This window comes from Tauraco erythrolophus, chromosome 4, assembly GCF_009769465.1.
Source record: "Tauraco erythrolophus isolate bTauEry1 chromosome 4, bTauEry1.pri, whole genome shotgun sequence".
In the NCBI taxonomy this organism is placed as follows: Eukaryota; Metazoa; Chordata; class Aves; order Musophagiformes; family Musophagidae; genus Tauraco; species Tauraco erythrolophus.
In genome coordinates, this window is record NC_141468.1 from 65,498,976 (window position 1) to 65,520,970 (window position 21,995).

Consider the following 21,995-nt stretch of genomic DNA (forward strand, 5'->3'; position numbering starts at 1 on the left):
ATCAGATCTGCATCAACTAGCTAGCTTTAAAATATTGGATCAATCCGTAAGAAATGAGCCTTTTTTTTTTTTTTTTCACAAGGAAGGAAAAAAAAAAACCTATTTGAACAGCAGTCCAAAGGAAAAATAATAGTAAAATCTGTTTGCCAACATCTGCAAAGATGGATGTATACTGGACACAAAATGTACAGACAAGAGTAGAAAGTCTGAGTCAGTACAAGTTATTAGGGCCAATGCATAATCAACAAGGTGAGGCTCATCCTGGTCTGTGCTGAGTCACTGATCAGAGCGGTTCCTTAAAGCAAGCAAACCCTTACAGTGATGGCATTACCCTGGAATCTACAAAGTCTTCCCATGTCATAAGCTATTTGGAGCTGTTCTGGTAGTACAGGACTACTTTCCCAGTTTTGTATGTGGATAAAGCTTCTGTCCTTCATGTATAGGATCATTCCTGAAAATCTCTCATCCATTTGGATGCAGTTTGCAGGAACTCTAGACTGCTAAGGCTTAAGAGAACCCATGCAGAGCAGAAAAAGATGACAGGTAATACAGGCTATTTTGAGGTTTGGAAAAAATATATATTGTGTATTTCTGCTAACTCCATCCCCATGCTAAGATATCCTAAATAAGATTGGGGTACTACTGCAGAAAGTACTACAGAAGCCAGTAATTAGCCAAGGACCGCTAACTCATGTACTTAGCACTGTTACATATCCCATGCAAACAGGTTAATGCAATTCCTCCGTTGCTCACCCCCATATATCATTCTGGTAAATTTAAAGTCTCCCTTGTATTATTCCTGAGGCAGATTTCAAAACAAAATATTAGGGGAAAAAAAAGCTGTAGCTGAATTAATTTATTTTTTGTTAAGCTCTTATTTTATAATTCTTACTAAAATTACCAACTGATACAAGCTGGGGAGAGTGTTAGTAATTATGCTTCATTCCTCAGGGAAATTGCAAAAGGCAATTAATCTCAGATTCATAACAAACAGCACCATATGAGTCAAGGGGACTGCAGCCCCCGCTATTCATTTTATCTTGTAATGTGCTTTCATACTACTGTTAAAGTGGTGAATAAACAACTAAGGCAGCATTTCTAGATCAGCGTTGCTAAAAAAAAGCCCCAGAATTCCAGTTATTGCTAAGATTCCTCCCCAACAAAAAAGCTCTGGGCTTCTCTAACTCTGACATTGCTCTTCACGGCCTAAGGTGCCTGATAGAGCATATGCCCAGATTTGCTCCAGAAGGAGCACTGAGCAAACCCACCCACATCTGCACATGTTGTCTTATTGGCAAAGACAGTTCTGGGCTGTCTGCCTCACACCCAGTTGTTTGTGGAGCATGCACTTTTCTTCTCAGTAGGCTTTTCAACATAGTGGTAGCTTAAAATACAGTTGCCCACAGAACAGCTTAAAATATAGCTGCCCGCAAAACTAAATTGTGCTTCCACACAGCACCACATCAGCTGAAACTCTCCCTGTAAGCTCAGCTCAGCATCTGTAAGACAGGGGATGGTACAAAAGCACAATTTGACAGTGCCCCCCCAGTAGAAGAGAATAAATGCTCAATATGAAAATATATCTGGCCAAGCAGAGGTAAGAACCCAGGATCCTAACTTACGGACAGAAAGCAAATTCCCAGTGGGCGATGGGATAGGTTCCCCACTCACAGTGTACCCACGTTGCTACAAGATCTCAGGTGAAAAGGCAGCTCTAAACCAGCCAGGAGCTGGACGAGTTTCCTGGGTACCTCCATGCCAATGAAGCTACTATCTCACTTCAGAGTTTCTGCATCCAGAGGTGACACTATTTGCAGCATCTGATTTGTTAACAGGTCTGAAAACCTGCACCACATTTCAACTTTGACCAAACCTCTCACCCTCTATGAGATGCACCCCTATGACCACTTGTCTAATTTGGTTGAAATAACATATTTTTATGATGTAAATTAAACCAGGTTCATCTTGATGGAAATACCACTTCGGGTGAATAGTGGGTGACTGTGGCTGTGAACGAGCAGCAGGATCCGGTGTCTCCACTGGAGAGGCTGAAGTCCTGTGCCCACCCTAATGTGTGAAACAGCATTTAAGGCAGGCCTTTGATCTAAACAGACCCAAATAAGGACTTCAACCTAAGAATGGAAAGAATTACTTCACTTACCTCTCAGGAATGAACTTCTCAGGCTCTGGCCAGAACTCAGGGTTGTGGTGGAGATGTCCAACTGCCGTTTCAATGACAGCCCCAGCTGGAATACGCTGCCCCAGCACTACACAGTCTTTAGCTGCTTCCCGAGTGAACCTGCAACAGTAAGTGTCATGTATCCCAGACGATTAATAAAAGTAAAAACACAGCAGGAGGGAACCATAAAAGTCAATCTCTTCAGCTGGATTGACCCTGAAATTTTGGGAGTAACACTTTCCCAGTAGATAAATACAGCAACCAATGCTGAGGCTGTTGTCTTCTTAGGTTACTATCCTCCTAGAAGCACACAGCTCCTACCCAGCTGGCTAACTTTTGCCCTTTTCACAGTAAAGCACTTCTTGTTGCTTATGGTTTTCTAAAACTTTAACTGTTAAACTGCAATTTTGCTGCTAATGTTGGTTTTAGACTAATTTTTTTATAAAAACTGAAGATTAAAGGTGTCGGTCATCTCTAATAACATGCAGAAAGAGTATGCTGGTTTGCTTTCAGGAGAAAATGATATCAAATATAATTTAGAGTTTCGTTATTTGAGATGGGACAGCACCTGAAACTTACCAAGGGATAGTTTTAATATTAGGGCTGAGTGTGCTGCTGCTGCTGCTACAAAAATACAATCAATTTGCAAGCCTTGGAAAATTGCATTGCAAAAGGTGCTTGGTTGCTGGCTGGGCTTAAACCACAACAGTCCTTTTCGGTGCCCAGCGTGGGACTCAAAGGGTTCAAGATAACAACGAACTTGATTGGAACGTGCTAGATTGAATTTATAGCTGTTATTGCTGTTTAGCTATTAATCAACAGGCTTCTGTGCTTGCCATGGGGCTCACTTGCCTTGCTGTGTATTACAGTCTAGGGCTCATTAGTGGCTGCTTTTTGGTTTTGCTGCTCGCTGTACTGCTTATCATCTTACTCGGCTGTGCCTGGGAACATTTCGATAACAGCAGTGGCGATGCGCCTGGGCTGGCAGACGGCCAGGGCACGGCTGCTGTTTCTGTGCTGCTGTACTGGACAAGCTGGAACTCCAGTGTGAACTCGAGTCAAAGGGGCTATGACCTGTGGATGAGTCCATGCAGGAGCTGGGCACTTCAAAGCATTTGTGGCTGTGGATAAGTCCACACCAGAGCAGATGCATCTCACTGTCTGTGGTTATGTCTACGCTGTGAAGCCATTGTGGTCCAAGGATAAATCCATGCTGGAGAAGGTACACCTTGAAGCATCTGTGGCTGTGGATAAGTCCATGCTGCAGCAGGTACAGCATGAAGCATCAGTGGCTGTGAACGAGGTCATGCTGGAGCACCTCAAAGCGTGTGGCCATGGATAAGCCCAAGACAGAACCAGTACACCCCTGGAGGGACTGCAGTCTGTGGATAAGTCCAAGCTGGAGCAGGGGCAAGGGCAGGATTTCATTGCAATGTTAAACCCTATAACCTGGCCCGAAGGGACCAGGGGTGGAGATTGTAATGGATATACCTTTAAATTATTGTAACTCATGATTTGAGTTGCATATTATAAGAATTACTATAGCAGGAATCACCTGAACCAATGGAAGACAAGCCTTACCAGAAGCAGTGACCTGACCTGAGCTGGCACCAAAGCTCAATAACTCCATGCAACATACCTCCTCTATTATCCTGAGTGACCACCATAACAGATGGAGCCCAAAGTCATGGACTAAATGAACTCAGCAGATGTTTTATTGGCATTTGTGGATGTTTTACAGACATTTCACAGGGGCAGTCCACAGACTAAGGGAAAGATATCTGTGTATTATATAAAAGGATGTGAAGGGGAGTGCTGGTTAATGAGGTTGTATTGGACAGTGTGGTACCTGAGCATCATAAACGGTATGGAATAAGGCGTAGAGAATGTACTGGTTTTGGCTGGGATAATTTTCTTCATAGTAGCTAGTAGGGGGCTATGTTTTGGATTTGTGCTGGAAACAGTGTTGATAACACAGGGATGGTTTCATTATTGCTGAGCAGCACTTACACAGAGTCAAGGTCTTTGCTGCTTCTCATTCCACCCCACCAGCCAGTAGGCTGGGGGTGCAGAAGAAGCTGGGAGGGGACACAGCCGGGACAGCTGACCCCAACTGATCAAAGGGATGTTCCATACCATATGACGTCATGCTCAGCATATAAAGCTGGGGGAAGAGGAAGGGTAGGGGGGACGTTTGGAGTGATGGCCTTTGTCTCCTCAAGTAACCATTACATATGATAGAGCCCTGCTTTCCTGGAGATGGCTGAGCGTCTGCCTGCCCATGGGAATTAGTGACTGAATTTCTTGTTCTGCTTTGCTTGTCAACACAGCTTTTGCTTTCCCTATTGAACTGTCTTTATCTCAACCTGTGAGTTGTCTCACTTTCACTCTTCCGATTCTCTCCCCCATCCTGCTGAGGGGGAGTGAGTGAGCGGCTGTGTGGGGCTTAGCTGCCGGCCGGGGTTAAACCACGGCACACCAAAGACAGGCATGACGTTAGCAACAAAACTCTTCAGTTTCCTCCCACCCTGTGGTGACAGGTGACAGAACAGGACTGTCCTTAGGAACCTTCTTGTGACAAGAAGACTGAGAAAAGCCGCCTGCCAAAGCTGAGCTTGGGTGTGTAAACCTTGTAAAAAATGGTGTGTGGGTGTGCGTGTGTGGTGGCAGATCCTGATCTAGATCTTCTGGTGCTTGGGTGATTGCTACAGACCCCAAAGCAGCCCAGACACAGGCAGGTGCCCTGCTTCTCAGCCGAGGAGCTATTCCCTGGCACCAGCTGGGAGCACAGGGGTGAGACAATGTGCAGGAGCTCTCTTTGCTGCTCTCCGCACTGTGCTTGAAAAGTTGAACAAATATTTCAGTTTCAGGGCTGTCAGTATGGTATCATTATAGGAACACATTCTCTCCTTGCTGTCACCCATGTCTCTCTTTCTCTTAGACAAATAAATAACAGAGGCTCCAAACCTGGAACAAAACACTGGCATGCTAAAAAACACATTGACAAGCCATCCTTCTCATCCTTACATGAATTTGGTGATAGCAGAAACAGAGTTCTGGGGAAGAAAGTTCTCTGGCTAGTAAGTTCATTTTTTTAAAAAAACGACTCATTTTGTAACAAGCTTGGCTGCTACTGAATTTTCCCCTAACTCAGCATTATCTTTGTCATAGGCAATTAGTGTTTCTCTGAGGCACTGGGATGTCCTATCCATTCCATATCCATCAGAGTAAAAGCCAGATCAATAAACATCACCGACAACACCAACCGAAACTTCGGAACAACTTTGCTCCACTCTCATTCTGTTTCCCATCTGACAAACATTGATTGTTTCCCAGTGTTTCAGCTGAAACTCAGAGATCCCTGACACTTGAACTGGCAAAACAATTTCCACTTGAATACCATGTATAACATAGTAAAGCCCAGTCATCTCATCCAGCAGCGAGTATCTTTGACATTTACTCTCTCAACAATCCTGCAGATGTCCATCTTGACTTCCTATCTTTGTGAACATATAAAAGACACTATGACTTTAAGCTTTTTTATCTTAAGGTGCTAGCAATCGTGGGGTAAATTTTTCAAAGGCTCTCACAGCAAGCTCAGCTTTGGCTCCTTTCCAGTCATCTGAATTTTTCCCCTGGCTTCACAAGAAGCCGTGCAACTGGCTGAGAGCTTTGAAAAGTTCCATTCTTAACGTTTGCATTTGTTTGTGATAACTTGGAAATTTGACAAATTTGATAACTTGGAAATTTGGCCTTAATGACCAGCAGAATAACTCACCCACCAGCCAACAGGCTAGGGTAGGTCTTTGCTTCGTATTCCTGAAGCCCAAGGCACATGGAAGCAGCAGCATCTGGCTTTCTAAGGCCAGTCTTGCTGCAAAATGGCTCAATCTTCTAACCCAGGGGAATGTGAAGAATGGTGAGGAAGCAATCTTGGCCAATCCGTTGTAAAAAACTGCTTTAGAAATACCAGTATTAGCCATTTTCCCTTCCATAGGCCACATTATAGCTTTCAAACTCACAAGCAGTATTGATATTGGCCCAGAGACCAAGGGCACATTGGTCTTCCAACAGCAGATTTCCATTTTATAGAGCTAGGGATCTACCCTGTGGAATAAGAAGGGGAAAAAAAAAACAATACCGGAATGCAGGTGGGTACATGCGCAACGTCTCTGCAATCACCATGTCCAGATAAGGGAGTTCTTGTACATTTTGGTAATCAGGGACCATCTGAAAAGACAGGAAGAAAGGAACAATTACATTTTCTCACATTTAAGTGCCAAACTCATCTCAGGTTAGCTTTTAAATAATCTCTTTTTTACTGGGCATTTTTCCTGTAGAAGAACTCGATGTCTCATCTAAAACAGTAAATGATAAAATTATACAAAAACGTGGGCAGTAATTAAATGTGCATATAACATTCCTTTCATCATCAAAACACTTTGGTGCGCAGCCCAACTGAAGATAGAATAAGTCAACTTGCTAGGAAGTATTAAAACTGGAGCATTACAGAGAGCATTAATAGCTACAACAGAGCTGATGTTTTATACACGTGCTAAAATCTGCGCAGGACCCTTGTTTCTTCCCAAAGACCAAAGCACGGCAGACCAGGAGCACTTTGTTCACAAGAAATGGCAAGTCCTTCAGTTATTCTTGCCAATGCTGGAGGAAACCCTTTGCCCTTTCCCAGTTACAGAGATAAAGCAAAGTGCTAGCGCTGTGCTGCTGGTGCAGGGGTGGGAGATGGCACTGGACGAAACCGGCACCTTGATGAGGAACGGCACGTGGTGGCGAACTGCTCTGCCGAATACAGCTCAAATCCCACTCTGCATGATTGCAATAGTGCCTGGGGAGAGAAGCCTCAGTTTCCTCCCGTGGCCTCCCCTCGTGTAATGCTGCAGAATTTTGCATGGGGGGCAATACCTAAGCCCATGTTTTTGTAAGTCTACAAAACCACCTGGCCCTTGGCAACCTGTGGTGGGCACTAAAATCCAAACAAGGCTGCAGCTCAGAAGACTTTGCCCTCTGACAGGCACCAAACCGTGGATGTCCACCACTGGCAGTGACACGACTCAGTGCATGGACGAACAGGGAATTTCGCCCACTGTTACCCTCCTTGGAAAAAGGACATTTTCCCTGTCTTATTCAGTGCTCTCAGCAGAGGGCAGCCAAAGTACATCTAATAACCTTGTCAGGAAAGCAGAGTTTTGTTTTAAATTAGAGCATCTCCTAAAGACTGACATAGAGTAAATTGGAGAAAAGCACAGACGTCAGACTAGACTAAACCTTTTATGAAGATTTGGGGCCCCTGCCGTTCACAAAGAGGACTGGATTCCATCCTTCCTTTATTTACTACAGCACTTTTCATGTATAATGCATATTTTATTGAATTTTCATGCAAAAACATATGGTACATACTGAAAATACTAAGCAGAGAACAACTCCAGATGGTATGCAGAAAAGGCGTACAATAGAACGAGGATACCTTGCTGGATTAGGGTATCCCACTTATTCAGCACTAAGCCACCATGTACCATTTCACATTAACTGATCTTTTCTAGGAAGGAAATAGATACGTTCTATTATCCTCATTTTTTTTGGCTCAAGAAAGAAAAGCAAAACCAGATAAAGTAATTTGCACAGGCTGAGCAGAACCAGGGTGTCTGCTCCTCTCTTAGGGAAAAAGATGCAACTCAGCTTGTTAATAGATGAAGTATTTTGTCAGTATACGTCAAATATTATCAATACAGGAAGCATAGACTGCACTGACAGCCTTTCAATGTTGCTTTTATACTGCAGTAGTGTCTCCTAACTCAAACCCTTGGCTTTGGTCGATGGCTATCAGGCAAAGGACTAGGAGACTAAAAGCCACAAATGGCAGCAATGTCATGAGAACCATGGCCGAAGGCTGCACGAGGAGCTGAGCTCCAATAATTTGAACAGCTGAAACCAAGACCGAAGGATGATTTTTATCATGCTTGTTTTGCAGAGAGGGATCTGAGGGCTACCTGATTTTGCACGGGAAATAAGCTGCAGAGGCTGGAAATGAACTGTGATGAGACTCAAATTTCGTGGCAAAGCTACCCTTTGAATCCTGGGTCAGTATCCAAGTCCTGTCCCGTCCCTGCAACCCCTTCTGATTTCACGGATGGGCTGGCTAAGGGAAGAGTTCAGGCTCAGAGTAAACAATTGGTATAGCCAAGAGCACACGGCGATGCGTTCAATTCTCTGAGCCATGCTCTTTCCACCGGGCCTTCCTGTCTCTCGTAATCCCTCTACTTACTTCTGGAGTCAATAATTAAGATAATTATATGGTAACCTGATATAATAAGTAGCCACTAAATCAAACCATACATCAACAAATAATATAACACTAAATTATGGGAGCTTTGATTTGCTCTTTCAAATAGCTTTTATACCTTCAGGGGATTAGCAGTTCAGAAAACAAAACAAAGGTGCAAAACCAGCTGATTTTCCTCAGAAGAAAATTCCTTTTGCTTACATAAAGAAAAGGGTCGGTCAAATGGCAGCACAGTGAACTCTGCTATCGTGAGCATGGCAGACACATCAGTCATTTCCTACATCTGATGCAACTTAATTATTGGCGCTTCCATGCTCTTAGCATCAAAGTAGCTGGACCTAATTTAGTAGTTGTTTGCAAGGTCTGACCCAGGGCTGCGTAAAGTACACACCAGCCAAGTATCTCTATTTAGGAAGGACAGTTTGCTGCTTTTTTTTTCCCTTTCAAAGAAAATATTTTCCATTTGTTTCTCCACTCCCTCTCTTCAAAATATGCCTTTAGCCAAGCACATTTCAAAGAAACTTAAATATGCTTTTCTCCCTAAATGTCCCTATTTATATCTTTCAACCGCTGGCAGGTTTGCTGGGTGGGGGGTGGCGGTTTCCCCCCCACTTTAACCCCCTGGGGGGAAAAAAAAAAGTCTACATTGCCTCTTTCTCAAGATAGTTTTGTTTTTTTTTTTTTTCATTAAGAAAGAGATTCCTTTCTGTAACAAGTAGAGATGTGGGGAGAGAAAGGAGGCACCACATTGCATGCAATAAAACATTCTATAATTTAATTTTGCAGCCACTGCTTTGCACAGCAGTTTGTCTTATGCTTTGCACAGCCTTGTGGTATCTTTTCCTGTTGGCATGAAAGCTAAATGGCCACATAACATCCTGTGGCATTTCTCTGCATGCATGTTTTCCCAGTTTGATTTCCAGAGGTGTGGTGGTACACACTCACCCATCTCAGATCGTTTAATCACTTCTAAGGTCCAGAAAGCATCTAGTTTGGCCACCAACTCTCCTTTACAACCAACAACAAATCCCAGGCCTCAATTGCTTAGAAAAAGATGGGAAATTAATTATTCACCCCACAGAGTACCCTGAGGTGAAATATCAGCAGTGATTATAAAATTGCCTATGTGCTACAAGGATGATGCGTGTTTTAATCCCCATATAAATTCCAAGAGAGATAAGTGCCTTCAGAGCCACCTCTGCTTTTCAGTATTTGCTTTAGCGTTTTCTAGGCTGGCAAGCCTATTTTTTGCCACCACCCTCAGTTAACTTTTAATTCCTCAATGAACACCAAGAGAATCCAAGTGCTGACAGGAGAGGTCTGGCCAACCTTTCTGCTGCAGTTTGAGATGTTACTGTTCCCAGTTGCTCGCTCCTCTTTGCTGGCTGTGGTTAGCATCACCACAGCCAAGTCAGCAGAAGGGAACATATGCCTGAACCTCAGTTGCTTCCCTACAACGTCCAGCATGAACCTATCTTCAGTGACAGTTTAAGACAAGATACTAACTTTGCTCCAAAGTAGCTGCTGAGGGAGGCACAGATCCTCCTCTACCACCTCTGTTTAGGGAACGGCAATCCAAGTACACATCAGTGAATAAAAGATTTCCACTTATCCCATTGGTCACGGTCTGGTGGTGCTCAGCAGCCAGAAATGAAAAAAAAAAATAAAATCAGAGAAAATTTTCTGTAGCTGACAGAGTGTGATGTGCCCCTGAAATCGATCTGGAAGCAGTGAAGCCTGCAGAGACCACATTCCTCATAACTAGCGCTGCTGAGTCACGGCTTGAGACCAAACTGGCTGTGGTTTCTGAGAAATTGCAATCCAAATCAAATGCCTCATGGGTAGGTGTGGCTGTGACAAAGTCCACGTCAGAGAGATGATGTGCAGATCAGCTTAAGTGCAGACGCAGATCCGTGAGTTATCTGTGTATACAGAGCTACACAGCCCACATCGGCTCTCCCTCAAATATAGACTTCGGATAGCAACAAGATAGGAGGAGGTGAGTCAAAAACAAGACAGCATCGTCCCCAGTGACTCTCACCCACCTCCCCTTCTGAATTGCCAAAAGGGCCATTCAGACCATAGCCACAACTAGGATTCACAAACGGGTCAATAATGTTTCTTGATCAAATGGATCAAAAGCTGCTGATAGATCAAAGAATCTGCCTAGGGTTTTGACCTCTCTTTGGTCACCTCTAGGAACTGCCTGTCCCCTTACAGAACTGGAGCCTGTGTGCCACACTCAGCCTGGGAGAGGGGGAAGAAATGCAAGTCTGTGTCAAGTTAGGGCTGCCCCACGACAACCTTGCTAACAACCATATCAAGAAAGGAAAGGTTGGAGACAGGACAGCACTCAATGCAAATCAATGAAAAAAAGGAGTGAGGTAGTTCAACAGGCATTTATCTTTAACTTACCAAGAAAGCTTGTCTCATGTTTTACCACTTCCACAATGATATGCCAGAACACCTGTAAAGCACCAAACTAAAACCTCCCTACAATGTCAGGCAATGAAACAGGGACAACCTTGAAGTAAAATTTCTTGGCTTCATCCTCAGAACTTGGACCAAGTACTAAAAAAATGCTTAAGGCAGTCCTCATGTGATACTTATTGTGAAATAACTCTTCGTTGTTTGTAGTGGAGCCTGCACCTGCCAAGTGGGATGCCTCCCTGAGGCATGGCACCGGGCAGAACCAGCCCTCACTGCTGGGTAAGCGGGACCCTGAAGCTCCTGAGTCCTACTCGTCCCAGAAGGCAGGGCTGGGAAGAAGCAGTTGCTTCAAGATACACTGCTTCAAGATAGAGAAGAGTCTATGTAAAACCACCAAGTGACTGTTGGCCATTTCCAGTGACAGAGGCCTACAGAAGGGTTTCTTCTAGAAAAATACTCAGTTCTTGACTATAGAATTGAGAACAAGGTTCAGAAATGAAAAATAGGACAAGTCTGATTTCCAGATTAAGATGCAGCAGCAAGAGACTTCCTGAGCTGCCTAGCACCTCTCTCTCCTCTTGAATCCTTACAGCACGCCTTGGTAGCATTAAGCCTCACCAGCAGTATGGTGGCTCCTCACACACTCTTAGAGATGAACAACAAAGCAAGTCCTCAGCTCCATCCTCTCATGTCTCTTTCCCTAGAAGCAACAACAGGCTATCCAAGCTTTCCCTTTATCTCTTTATGCCATGTAGGTTACCTGCCACCTCTCAAATTGAAATGCAGCACGCAGGCTCTCCACTCCACCACTGGTGGACATGGGCACTGAACGCTGGCCAGGGTTGGGAGCATTACTTTGCTCATTGAGGCACTTCCCAAGCTGCAGTAGCACTCAGACTCTTCCAGCACTTAGTGTTTCAGACATCTCAGCAAACAAACTCCTCCCAGCTCCTCGTAAAGACCATGCATGCCAAATAAATTTCGTATTACAGCTTTTTGTTCCAATCACCTGCCACTCTTCCTCACATCTCCTCTAACTCCACCCTTCCCGTTCCCTTCTCGACTTGTCCATCGCCACGCAAGCCGCGTGAGCAGCAGCAGAAGCAGGTGCTGATTCCCTGGCTGAGTTCAGAAGTGGTGAGAAAGGCCAGCGCACCAGTTACACGCTGATAACCACATTACATGCAGACCTGGCAGCCAAATTCCCTCCGTTACTTTGGTGCAAATCCGCGCAGCTCCCTGGGGTTGTATCAGTGGAAGGGAGAGGAAAATGCGGTTCTAAGTATGTACTCAATAGTGCTGGGGAAAGAGCCAAAAAGTATAACGTTACACCAATGTTGACTCTCTTTAATGTTACTTTGCTTTTCAAATCAGAGACTTCAGCTCATAGGAGACAGACCTGCGCTACCTCCAGTAGCTTTCATGGTGCTAAAACAAGGTCTTCGTAGCATCACTGTTCACAAGGAAATTTCTGTGAGATAAAAATAGTTCCTGAAACTGAACAGTGTCCCAAAACCAAACAGATAAACACAAAAGCTGCAACCAAAACAGTCAGAGATTCTCTTCCACCTACATTACTACCGACACATGGTGATCAGCAAGAACAGAACGAGTGCCATCAGGTAGAAGATCTGAAAAAGAAAAGGCAGGAAAAAGAGGAGAATATCACTACAGAAATCCTTCATGAGGCAAGCTACAAACTAAAAGACAGGAGAAAAAATCTGTTTCAATCTCAGTTTCATAAATGTGTCAGCTCCACCTAGTCCCAAACTCCCGTACCAAGAGAAGTGGGTGCCCATGAATGAAAAGCGAGTAATTAATAGCTAGGAGTGAGAGTGGGCATCTGGGGTCCTCAGCTGCCTCGAAGGATGGGACAGGTCCACAAAGTGCTGACAGTGCCTGGCCAGGCAGCTTTTAATATACAAGTACCTTCACTATACTAGTATTTTTTCAACTTAGGCTTGGTGGTGAAGAGTAGCTCCTCTCCAGAAGTGTCTCCGTACCTGTGTGCAATGTGTGCCTCGCTCCAGCTATTTGTGGATGTGATATAATCCCTGGCCATGCATTGTAGCAGGCTAAGCCCATCAGAGGCACAGAGACTACCCATTTATCGCCTCCTTAAAAACCACTCGGCCCCCAGGAAATTCCCCCCTGGTTCTGTCCTCAGCCCACTGAGGCTCGAAAGTCTCTCTTTCTACACTTGTCTGACACAATCAAAATTTCTACTTGGGTGGCAGAAATGCTGAATGGTGAAGGATCCCAGTGGGAGGGAGGCAAGGAGGAAATTAAACAGGAGAAAGGAGTGCCAGAGGCCCAAACGGCTGAGAAAGAGAATTATAAAACTGGGGTAGGTCTGTCCGAAGGGCATGTCACCAGTCCAAAGCACATTAAGCACTGAAGTTCGTGCGAGACTTAATCCTTCCTGCTATAGAAGTGTCCCTTGGTGGTTGCTGCAGATCTACAGGAATAAAGAGGAGGGATTTTTTTCCCCTCTCAGCAGACATTCATGGTATCACATAAGAGCCAGATGATTTAATTTAATCATTCCTGCTCCAGCTGGTATTTTCTGTATGAAGGTGACAGTGTTTTAAATTAGGGCCTTGCATATAAAAGGCCCGTGTGTTTAGTTTAATCAAATGTTCATTTCCTCATGTTACGTTTATATTAAAAGGCATCAGCATGAATTCTCATGCTGCAAGTAGAGGCTATCATATGGGCCACGTAGTGAGGTCCTCTTTGGTCGTTCTTCATCTCTATGGCCTCGTACGCTTGGCAGCCTTATGGACTGAGAGGTGACGCAGCCCCAGGTATGCAGTTTGGGGAAATATGCCCTAGAGAGCATGGTTCAACCTACGAGGTGAGCAGACCTTTACACAAAACAAATTACTTTGGTAATTCGCCCTTCTGCAGATACTTAAATATGGGTTTGAGCCAGTGGCTGCTTAAGTCATTGGCTTCAGCAGTTGCTGGATAAGACCTTTTCTGAATTAGTAAACGGGCAAACATTCACTGCAAAGAAACTGCAAGATTCTCCCATCATTCAGCATAATTATTATTTGCTCTGACAAGGGCAGGTCAGTTTTAATACCATACAACATTTATGTAGTGCCTGATGCCTTGAAAACATTTTATGTACATTAGGTGCAGTACAACAATAATAAAACTTTGCCTTTCCATAGTTGTTTTTCCCCCGAGGCTTGCGAAGCGTTCAGCAAACATTAATTAGTTGGTCATCTTCCAAATACATGTGTGAGGTGCTCCTGGTAAATACTCTCTCCCTGTACAAGGGGTCAGCAAAGGTGCTGAAGACTGAGGTCAACAATTTACAACCTTGAGTCAAGCACCCACCAACTTGAGCCTTCATAAGCAGCCTGATTTTCTTTTCAGCCTCAGTGTGACTCCTGTGAGTAAACAGGCAAATACTGCTCCGAATGCATAGACTTAAAATGACCAAAAAATAAAGAAATTAGTTGCATGGCATTTAAATATATCTTAAACAAAAGGGAGCTTTGTTTGTTTTTAGCTGCTAAGACTGTAACTCATGGCTCAGCCTGTCCTTGAGAAACTGATGGTACTGAAAGTACAGCAAGTAAACAAGTTTTTCTGATGTCAAAAGCTCCAATTCCTTGCTATAGACTTCTGCACTTCCTACCTAATATAGGTAAAATCTACAGTTAAAAGCCAAGTCCAGTCCTGGCTCCAAATTTTAGCATATGGCCTTTCTACAAAGCATGAGTGAAAAGTTTGTTCCTGTTCAAACTTCTCACATTTTAGCTGAAAATATGAAAAAAGGAGAAAAAAAAAAAAAAGAAAGAGGAAAAATTTATTTTCTGACCAAAGCTATTCAATGCCTTTTCCTCTTCTGCTCCCTCTGTAAAGTGCTGACTGCCTTGGGTACAACAAAGCAATTTACAATCGGTATGTGAAAAAACTTGAAACAGCTTTTGTGTTTTCTGCCTCTAATGCGTGAAGAGGATCTTTTAAAAAGACCTACATGCCAGTCCAAAATCCACTATCCCAAGCTCAGTGAGGAGCTGACTGAGCAGGGATATCTGCTACCAAGACACTATCCTATGACAAACCTCTCTAGATATTCAGATAAAGTTGTCTGCGACGAATCCTAGCAGATGCCTATTCAAGGATTTCTGTCCTTTTCTTCCCTTACTCTATCTCTTCTCCACCTGGGAACACAGAAATTTCCCTAGGCCTGCTCACACTTAGATTTAGTGAAGCCATCATGGTGTCACGTTCTGGCACTGTTTTGTATCTTTGCTTTCCTCTACCCTTTGTAGAGCAGCATGGCCCTGCTGTCCATCTGTTTATGATTTACTTCACACAATGACTTGGTCCTGATTACACTGATAGGCACAGTAGGTTATTTGAGGGCCAACTGGACCTCTGTAATGACACTCAAACTGTACTCAAATCACGGGAACATTTCCAATCAAAAAAAGGTCAGTGGAAAAACTTCACCATGACCTCCCCCAGGAGAGCCTTCCTGTCCTTAATCCCAGGAAGTAAAATCAAAAATTTAATTTTTGTCTGGAATTCTTCTGCAATTATCAGTGCCCAAACGATCCACAAAACCTGAAGAGAAACCAAGAAAAGAAACCGAGACTGGGTCTTTCTGACATTTAAAGATGCATGTTGAAGAAGAAACTATAAAGAACAGCATGCAGAACAGGAGGCCACATCTTTTGTGGTCTCCTTTAGCACAGACCTGAACCACAGAGTCAGAGACTGTACTGATCTGCACCAGCTGAGGACGGAGCTCCGGAAGCGCGGCTGTTTGGGGGGCGCTGCGTACTGCCACGGGCAGGAAGCCCCTCCGCGCGTATGGAATCACTGGCCCTCGTGTGCATATGGGAGTGAGGGGAAAGAAAAACACAACTCAAAAAGCTGCAGGATGAAGTCACAGGGTCAGCAGTGAGAAAATACAGAATTCATTCGTAATCTGAACAAGGTCATTTCTAGCATGTTTTAGGATGATATAAGACTTTACGGGGAAGGCAAATGGAAAGTATTGCTCACGATTTCTTCTGCTCTATGAGTAAGCTGCTTTGGCCTTTATTTATTTATTACCTCACAGTCCCACAACGATCCCAGCGCGAAGAACAATTTGCTGTTCTTTCTGTCTTGCTTCTCAGGATATTTTTGCTTCTTGAACCCGACCTCTCAGTGCCTGGACATCTTGCTCATCTACAGCTCCATATTTCCAAGGAGACTCTTATTTTTACAATTCCCCGCATCTCTCCTCTGTGCTGTCATTTCACTTATGGCCAAACTACTTCAATAGCCTTTCTTCTCCTTTTTTGAGTCTGTATCCTGCACCAAGTTGCAAAAGCTCTAGGGTACAGTGTGGAGATCCAGAAGAACCTGTCCAACATGGTGGCACCCAGCTGGCTATGAGCCAGTCTTGATGTGGAGGCCACTTGATTCAGATGCCACTGAGACACAAAGGTGGCACCCACAAAGTGACACATTTGTTGAATCATTCAGCACAAAAAACAACTTTTAAGCCAGAAAAGTATATAAACCATAGTGGTCTGCAGGAGGTTCACTAGCAATTTTGTCTATATAAAATAACTAATAAAAGATGGTGTCCTTTGCCCTTTTTAGCATGAGTCGTGGCACAAAGATCTATGGATACCTACAGATGGGCTAATTTGTGTGGGGTGGATTTTCTCAGAGTGCAGAGATGGAACACAGCTGTACGCTTTTCCTGTAAAGGGCCCATCACACACACAAGAGCAGCGAGGCATACTCAGAATATTACCAACCCCGATCACTCAAACATTATGAGTGAGGCCTCAACATACTTAGAAATTGGCTGGAAAACACATGAGATTTATGATAAATAATAATATTTTGAACTTCATTTGCCTTCTGGCTTCTGAACTGGGATTCATGTATTCAGTATTGCCTTTTCAGCTAGAAACCTTTTTTTCCTTTTTTTTTCTTCCTTTTGTTTGTTGTTTTTTGTTTTAATAATGAATTACGAAATTCTGGTTATACACCTGCCTTTAGTGTCGAGTGATTTGAGAGAATACAAAACAAATACCCGGAGACTTGCAGTGCGATGGCAGGATGCTGGTAATATTCCATTTACAGAGCACCATGGGCCATCCCTGCCCGCCCTTTGGCCATCTGCTGCTAGTGCTCGGCTAGAATAACACAGACCTTTTTAAAAAAAAAAGAAAAAAAGTCTACAAGACCAGGAACTTAATGTGAATAAACATCACACAAGCGTGAGCTGCCCCTCAGAGTGCCCACGGTTTTGTAGCACACATTTTGGGGGGGTGGGGTGTTACTGCAAGAGGGGCCTCAGGGATTAAGCATCCAACCTCCTCCTCTTGAAAATGCCAAACTCCGTACCTTGGCAAAGCTTGACACAGAACAAAATTAAAACACGCAGACAAAGTAATCGGGAGGGGGGGGAAATGTGCTGAGTCTATATATAGCATTTTGTTTCTGCTGGGTACTAGAGGGTGAGTGGGGAAGGGAGGAAGTGAGGGGGAGAGAGGGAAAAGAAAGATAAATTTTGGTTGCTGCTGTCATACTCAGATCCACTTATCTATGGCTGAAGCCCAGACAGCTGTGTGACTCTAAATGAGGAAATTTAATTAAAAAGTAAAGAATGAAAATCAGCAAGAAAAAAACAGAGAAAAAATAGGACTTCATGCTCCCCCACCTACTCTGCTGTATGAATAGAGACTATCTGACTGATGAAGGGTGCTTATTATTTCTTTGACTTCCTTGTGTGTAAAGAAACCTACAATTCTTTCTAGTGAACAAGCAGGATAATCACAAAGCCAATGGCATGTTGCTGCTATTCCAACTTCGCTGCTCTAGTTTAAATAACATCATGCAACATCTTGGCAGCCCCAGTCATATAATACCTATGATGCACCAAGAAAAAAACGGTGTGGATCAATTATGAAGGAAAAGATTTTGGAAAGCAGGTTACTTGGGATCATATTCTGTCTGAGTTACACCTCTTGTAAGAAACACGTTGGGAAAAACTGCAAGTGGATGAGATTCCCTTTTGCACCTCTTGCATACTTAGATCTGCCTTCTGCCGGCGTAACTTAGAGCAACCTCGTGGTTTTCCCTGCCTTAGCTCCCAAGGCATTTGCAATGCAGCTCAGAACAGCCAGAGCATCTTGCACTTCTGCCCATACCCACTGCTTTTCCTAACACATTCGCTTCCCATTTCACATTATGGCACAGTAAGAGAGATTGGTATTAGTACTTTTGGCCTCTCTTCATGTGCGCGCACATGTATGCATGTGTATTTTCTGTAACACATCCATCAATTTGAAATGGTATAAAAATGACTAAAATAAAAAATACGGTCTTTAAATCTCAGAAGATTCAAAGTGTCAGCGCTGCGAAGTCATAAAATTCATTCCAAGTCCTATTTATCTAGGTCAGGCTATGGGAAGACTTTTTTTTTTTTGCATTCTGCATATGCACGTCATCACTTTTGCTCCTTGGTACTACACAGGCTGGGAGCTAAAGAGCCAGGGAAGACCACGATTTGCTCCCTGCTTCCAGTGGACTTGACAGAAAAATTCCTTTTGTGTTCCTTATAATGGAGTCTTGTCTCTTCTCTACCACAAGAGACGCTTCGGCCAGCGTGTTACAAATACCGTGCTGACAGACAGTGTGTGTGCGTAGCTCTTCCTCAGTGCCACATCACCACTGCCCCTTCTTTAAATCAGAAGAGAAAAGCAGCTTGCAAAGCAAGGAACAAGTTAACAAAAGGCGTCATTTATCTCCAGCTGATACCAACGTGACAGCAGGAAATGTGGGGTCAGATTCCAGGCACGTTATTGCGAGGGCAGGAGGAGCGTGGGGAGTAGCTGTTGTGGGGTGAAGCCACGGGGCTCGCAGTCAGGAGGTCAAGTCCTGACGCAGCTTTCCAAGCGAATTTGGGAAAGTCTCCTCCTCTCCTCCAGCACTTTTAGAAAGAGTGGTAAACCTTAATCATGAGATTCTGCGGATACTGCTGGTATGCTGCTGGATACTGCTGGAGGCAGGCAGCGTATGATGCTCTTGTTCAAAGCCTGATCATTACATGTTACTAACAGCAACTCCATTGCTTTTTATTATTTTTTAAGTGATGGGTAAGGTAAGCCTTGGCAGTTAATACTGATACATTATGAAATAAAGGTAAATCTTGAATGGACAACAAGATTGTGGACAGACTACCAGAACAGAAATTTTACACGTTCCTTCTGTGTAAACAAAGACGTAAACATAACCCGCCATTAAAGCTTTGCTTTACGATGTGCAATTGCTCGGGGAAAAAAGTTGTAATGGGTGTTATACACTCACCCACACTGGCAACAAACAGGCAAAGAAACTCACTGTTTGCCTACCTTTGCATGGAAAAAAATGCTGTAATTTGAAGTTTAAGGGATCTGCTTTCAAGGTTTATCGATCTATGATGCCCTTGGGTCCCAAACAGAGGTTGGGATCCATGGGGATCTTCCCTGCTCCCTGAACCTCTACCCTCTGAAATCATGAAGAGGAAACCATGCAGTGCAACTGCTGCTGCTACGGGACCTCTGGAAGAGGAGCCGCACCAAAAGTGCTGCTCAAGCAGACACCAGGACAGGCTCCTGCAGCCAGTGTCAGGGTGCACAACCTGGACTCATACCTCTCTCATGTCCCACGCTCCCCAAAATCCAGACAGGAGGCTGTCGGGACAAGGCAACACCACTCCACCACATGCAGCGCTACCAGCACATCTCTGCTCCAGCCTGGACATTGCTTCCCTATTTGATTATTTTTCCATCACGCATTTCTTATTAAGGGCAATTATTAATCAGATGACCCAGGAGTGGTAGGGCTTCCCACGAACCCGGCACCACCACAGTGAGGGAATGGAGCTGGTGCTCTGCTGGGTGTTGCTGCACTCCCTCCTTGCTCGAGCCGAAAGATCACTTGTGTTCAGAGAGTGCTGTGCGCGGCCAGGCTCCAGGCAGGATGCAGCATGCTCGGCTCGGTGGGAAATGAAAAGGATATAGGCTCTTTTGTCAGCTTGACTTGGTCTTAATAATGTTTAAATATCTGAAGGTCACTAAATTACAGAGTGCAGAAATTTGGCACAAAGGCCTCTCTCCAAGATTATCTAGGTTTGCTGAAGTAAGACAACAAAAGAGAATAAACCGAACTGAGCAAAACCAACAACTGAAGCTAAGATGCTATTCTTCTCGTTAAGCCTATATGCTGAGCCTATAGAGGAGGCAGCATTTCCTGTCCCTCTTGCTGACAGTTCAGCATTAGGGCACAAAGGCAGGTCACTGTCCTTGTCGATATGGTAAACAAGATAAGAGCTGAAAGCAACAGAGTATTTTTTAACCCTGATAATTCACTCAGAATAAATTCCATTGTGGAGAGGTTTATTGTTTACTTAGCACTCCTCAAAAGAGCTCCTTGGGAATGCAATCTCCTTCCCATGCACCGGATACGAAACACGCGTTCCAGCTGAAAGCACTGGCCAGGCCTGCTCAGGGCATCTGTTACCCGTCCCTGCATTCACGTGGATGAAACACAAGCGAACCTGCTGGAAAAACGCAGCCCCAAACGTTTGCCCAGATCTGCTTGTTATCCTGGGTCGGGAACTTAAACAGATGTCTTCAACGGGCAGCCGTGCTCATGAAAACGCTTTGCCAAAATGCCAACAAAAAAAACCCATCGCTTTCCTTTTCTGCTTGCAAAATGTCTGCAGCAGAGCAGCACAAGAGTGAAAAACACCAGTGTATTTTCTGACACTATTAGTAGAAGAAAGATCAGTCTTCCCTCTACCTCCCCCAAAGAAAACCGCCCCACTCCCTCTCACAGCATGTCTCCCAGACACCGCGCCACTACTAGGGAAAGCATGCAAGGAAGGTATCACTGCCAACAGTAGACTCTCTTATCTTTTCCATGTAATGGCTTAAAGTGAGGCAAGAGTTTAAGCATTTGCTGATTTGGACCCTAGGGTATCAGATGAGCATTTGGGAGTTGTGGCTGCTGCCAGAGAAGTGGCCATTTAATCCTGCCGTGGCTCCACTTCCCACTTGGGAAGTAACAGTAAAACCTCTCCATCAGATTTCCTGGGACCTCTTTGAAAGGTGTATTTGTTAGACTTCTCCTAGTAGAAGCAAGCATAATTGCAAACCCAACCGGATTAGATTTAGGCAAACTGCCCTCCAGAAAAACATAGTCAGGACTGGAGGAACAACAAGCGATTCCTCATGGTTTGTGCTGTACATTTGACCTTCCTTACCTTTTCACAGGGCCTCTGGATTTCAAGAGAGACAAGAATCTCTTCTCAGGACGCAAGGAGGTTTTTTGCAACACAGTTCTTAAACATGTACTTACTGGGGACGTCCTAGTATCGGCAGAGATGGACTACTCATGGCCTTGGGCTGTGCTGTAAAGTGGATTGTGAGTTTAAAATGTTTATGTTTCATTTTCTGAAAGACCTATAAGCTTAGCTGTTGCTAAAGTTTCCAACAGCGTTCTTGGGGATAGCTTTTGTAACCTGATCTCATCTCCAAAGCTTACATTACTCGGCCATTCGGGCTCTCTTTGGCTCTCACCGCACTGCAACACCCACGGGATGTACATGTCCATATTATTCTTCCCTGTTTTCAGATCACCACTACTCCTGCTCAGTGGGTGCCAGTTGCTCTATTGATCGCAGCAGGCATGTACTTGCTCTTTTTCAGCTGTTCTCGTAACCTCTTTTTAGCAGCTCTCTTGCCAGATAATCTGGCAACTCAAAATACAGAAGCGAGTTCTACTATCTGTTCCAAGGAAAGTTTTTACAGGACCACCCAATGATGCCAAAATCACAGAGGAATAGTTTACAAAGGTCAGTACACACTGTACCAGCATGCCATGCAGCTTCTGATATTCAGGATTTAACAGAATATATCAGATATATTCTGATATTCAGGATTTATCAATATCAGTGGTGATTCTTGTTGCAGGTATCTTATTGCATCGACACCGGTCGGCCCACAAGCAGAAGCTGAGCAGTTGTAGAGTTCTGAAGAAAACAGCAGTAAAACAAAGCTATTCCTCTGT

At 44.1% G+C, this 21,995-nt stretch overlaps 1 protein-coding gene across 2 annotated transcripts in view; it reads right to left on the reverse strand.

Annotated features, from left to right (window-relative positions):
* The window catches only part of TBXAS1 (thromboxane A synthase 1), a 242,686-nt gene that overhangs the window by 2,733 nt on the left and 217,958 nt on the right, over positions 1–21,995 (reverse strand). For both annotated transcript variants that reach the window (XM_086611173.1, XM_086611171.1), the window contains 2 exons: positions 6,321–6,409; positions 2,162–2,299 (listed from right to left, as the gene is read on the reverse strand). In XM_086611173.1, coding sequence (XP_086467299.1) covers positions 2,162–2,299; positions 6,321–6,409 — 227 coding nt within the window. The remainder of the gene's footprint in view (positions 1–2,161; positions 2,300–6,320; positions 6,410–21,995) is intronic.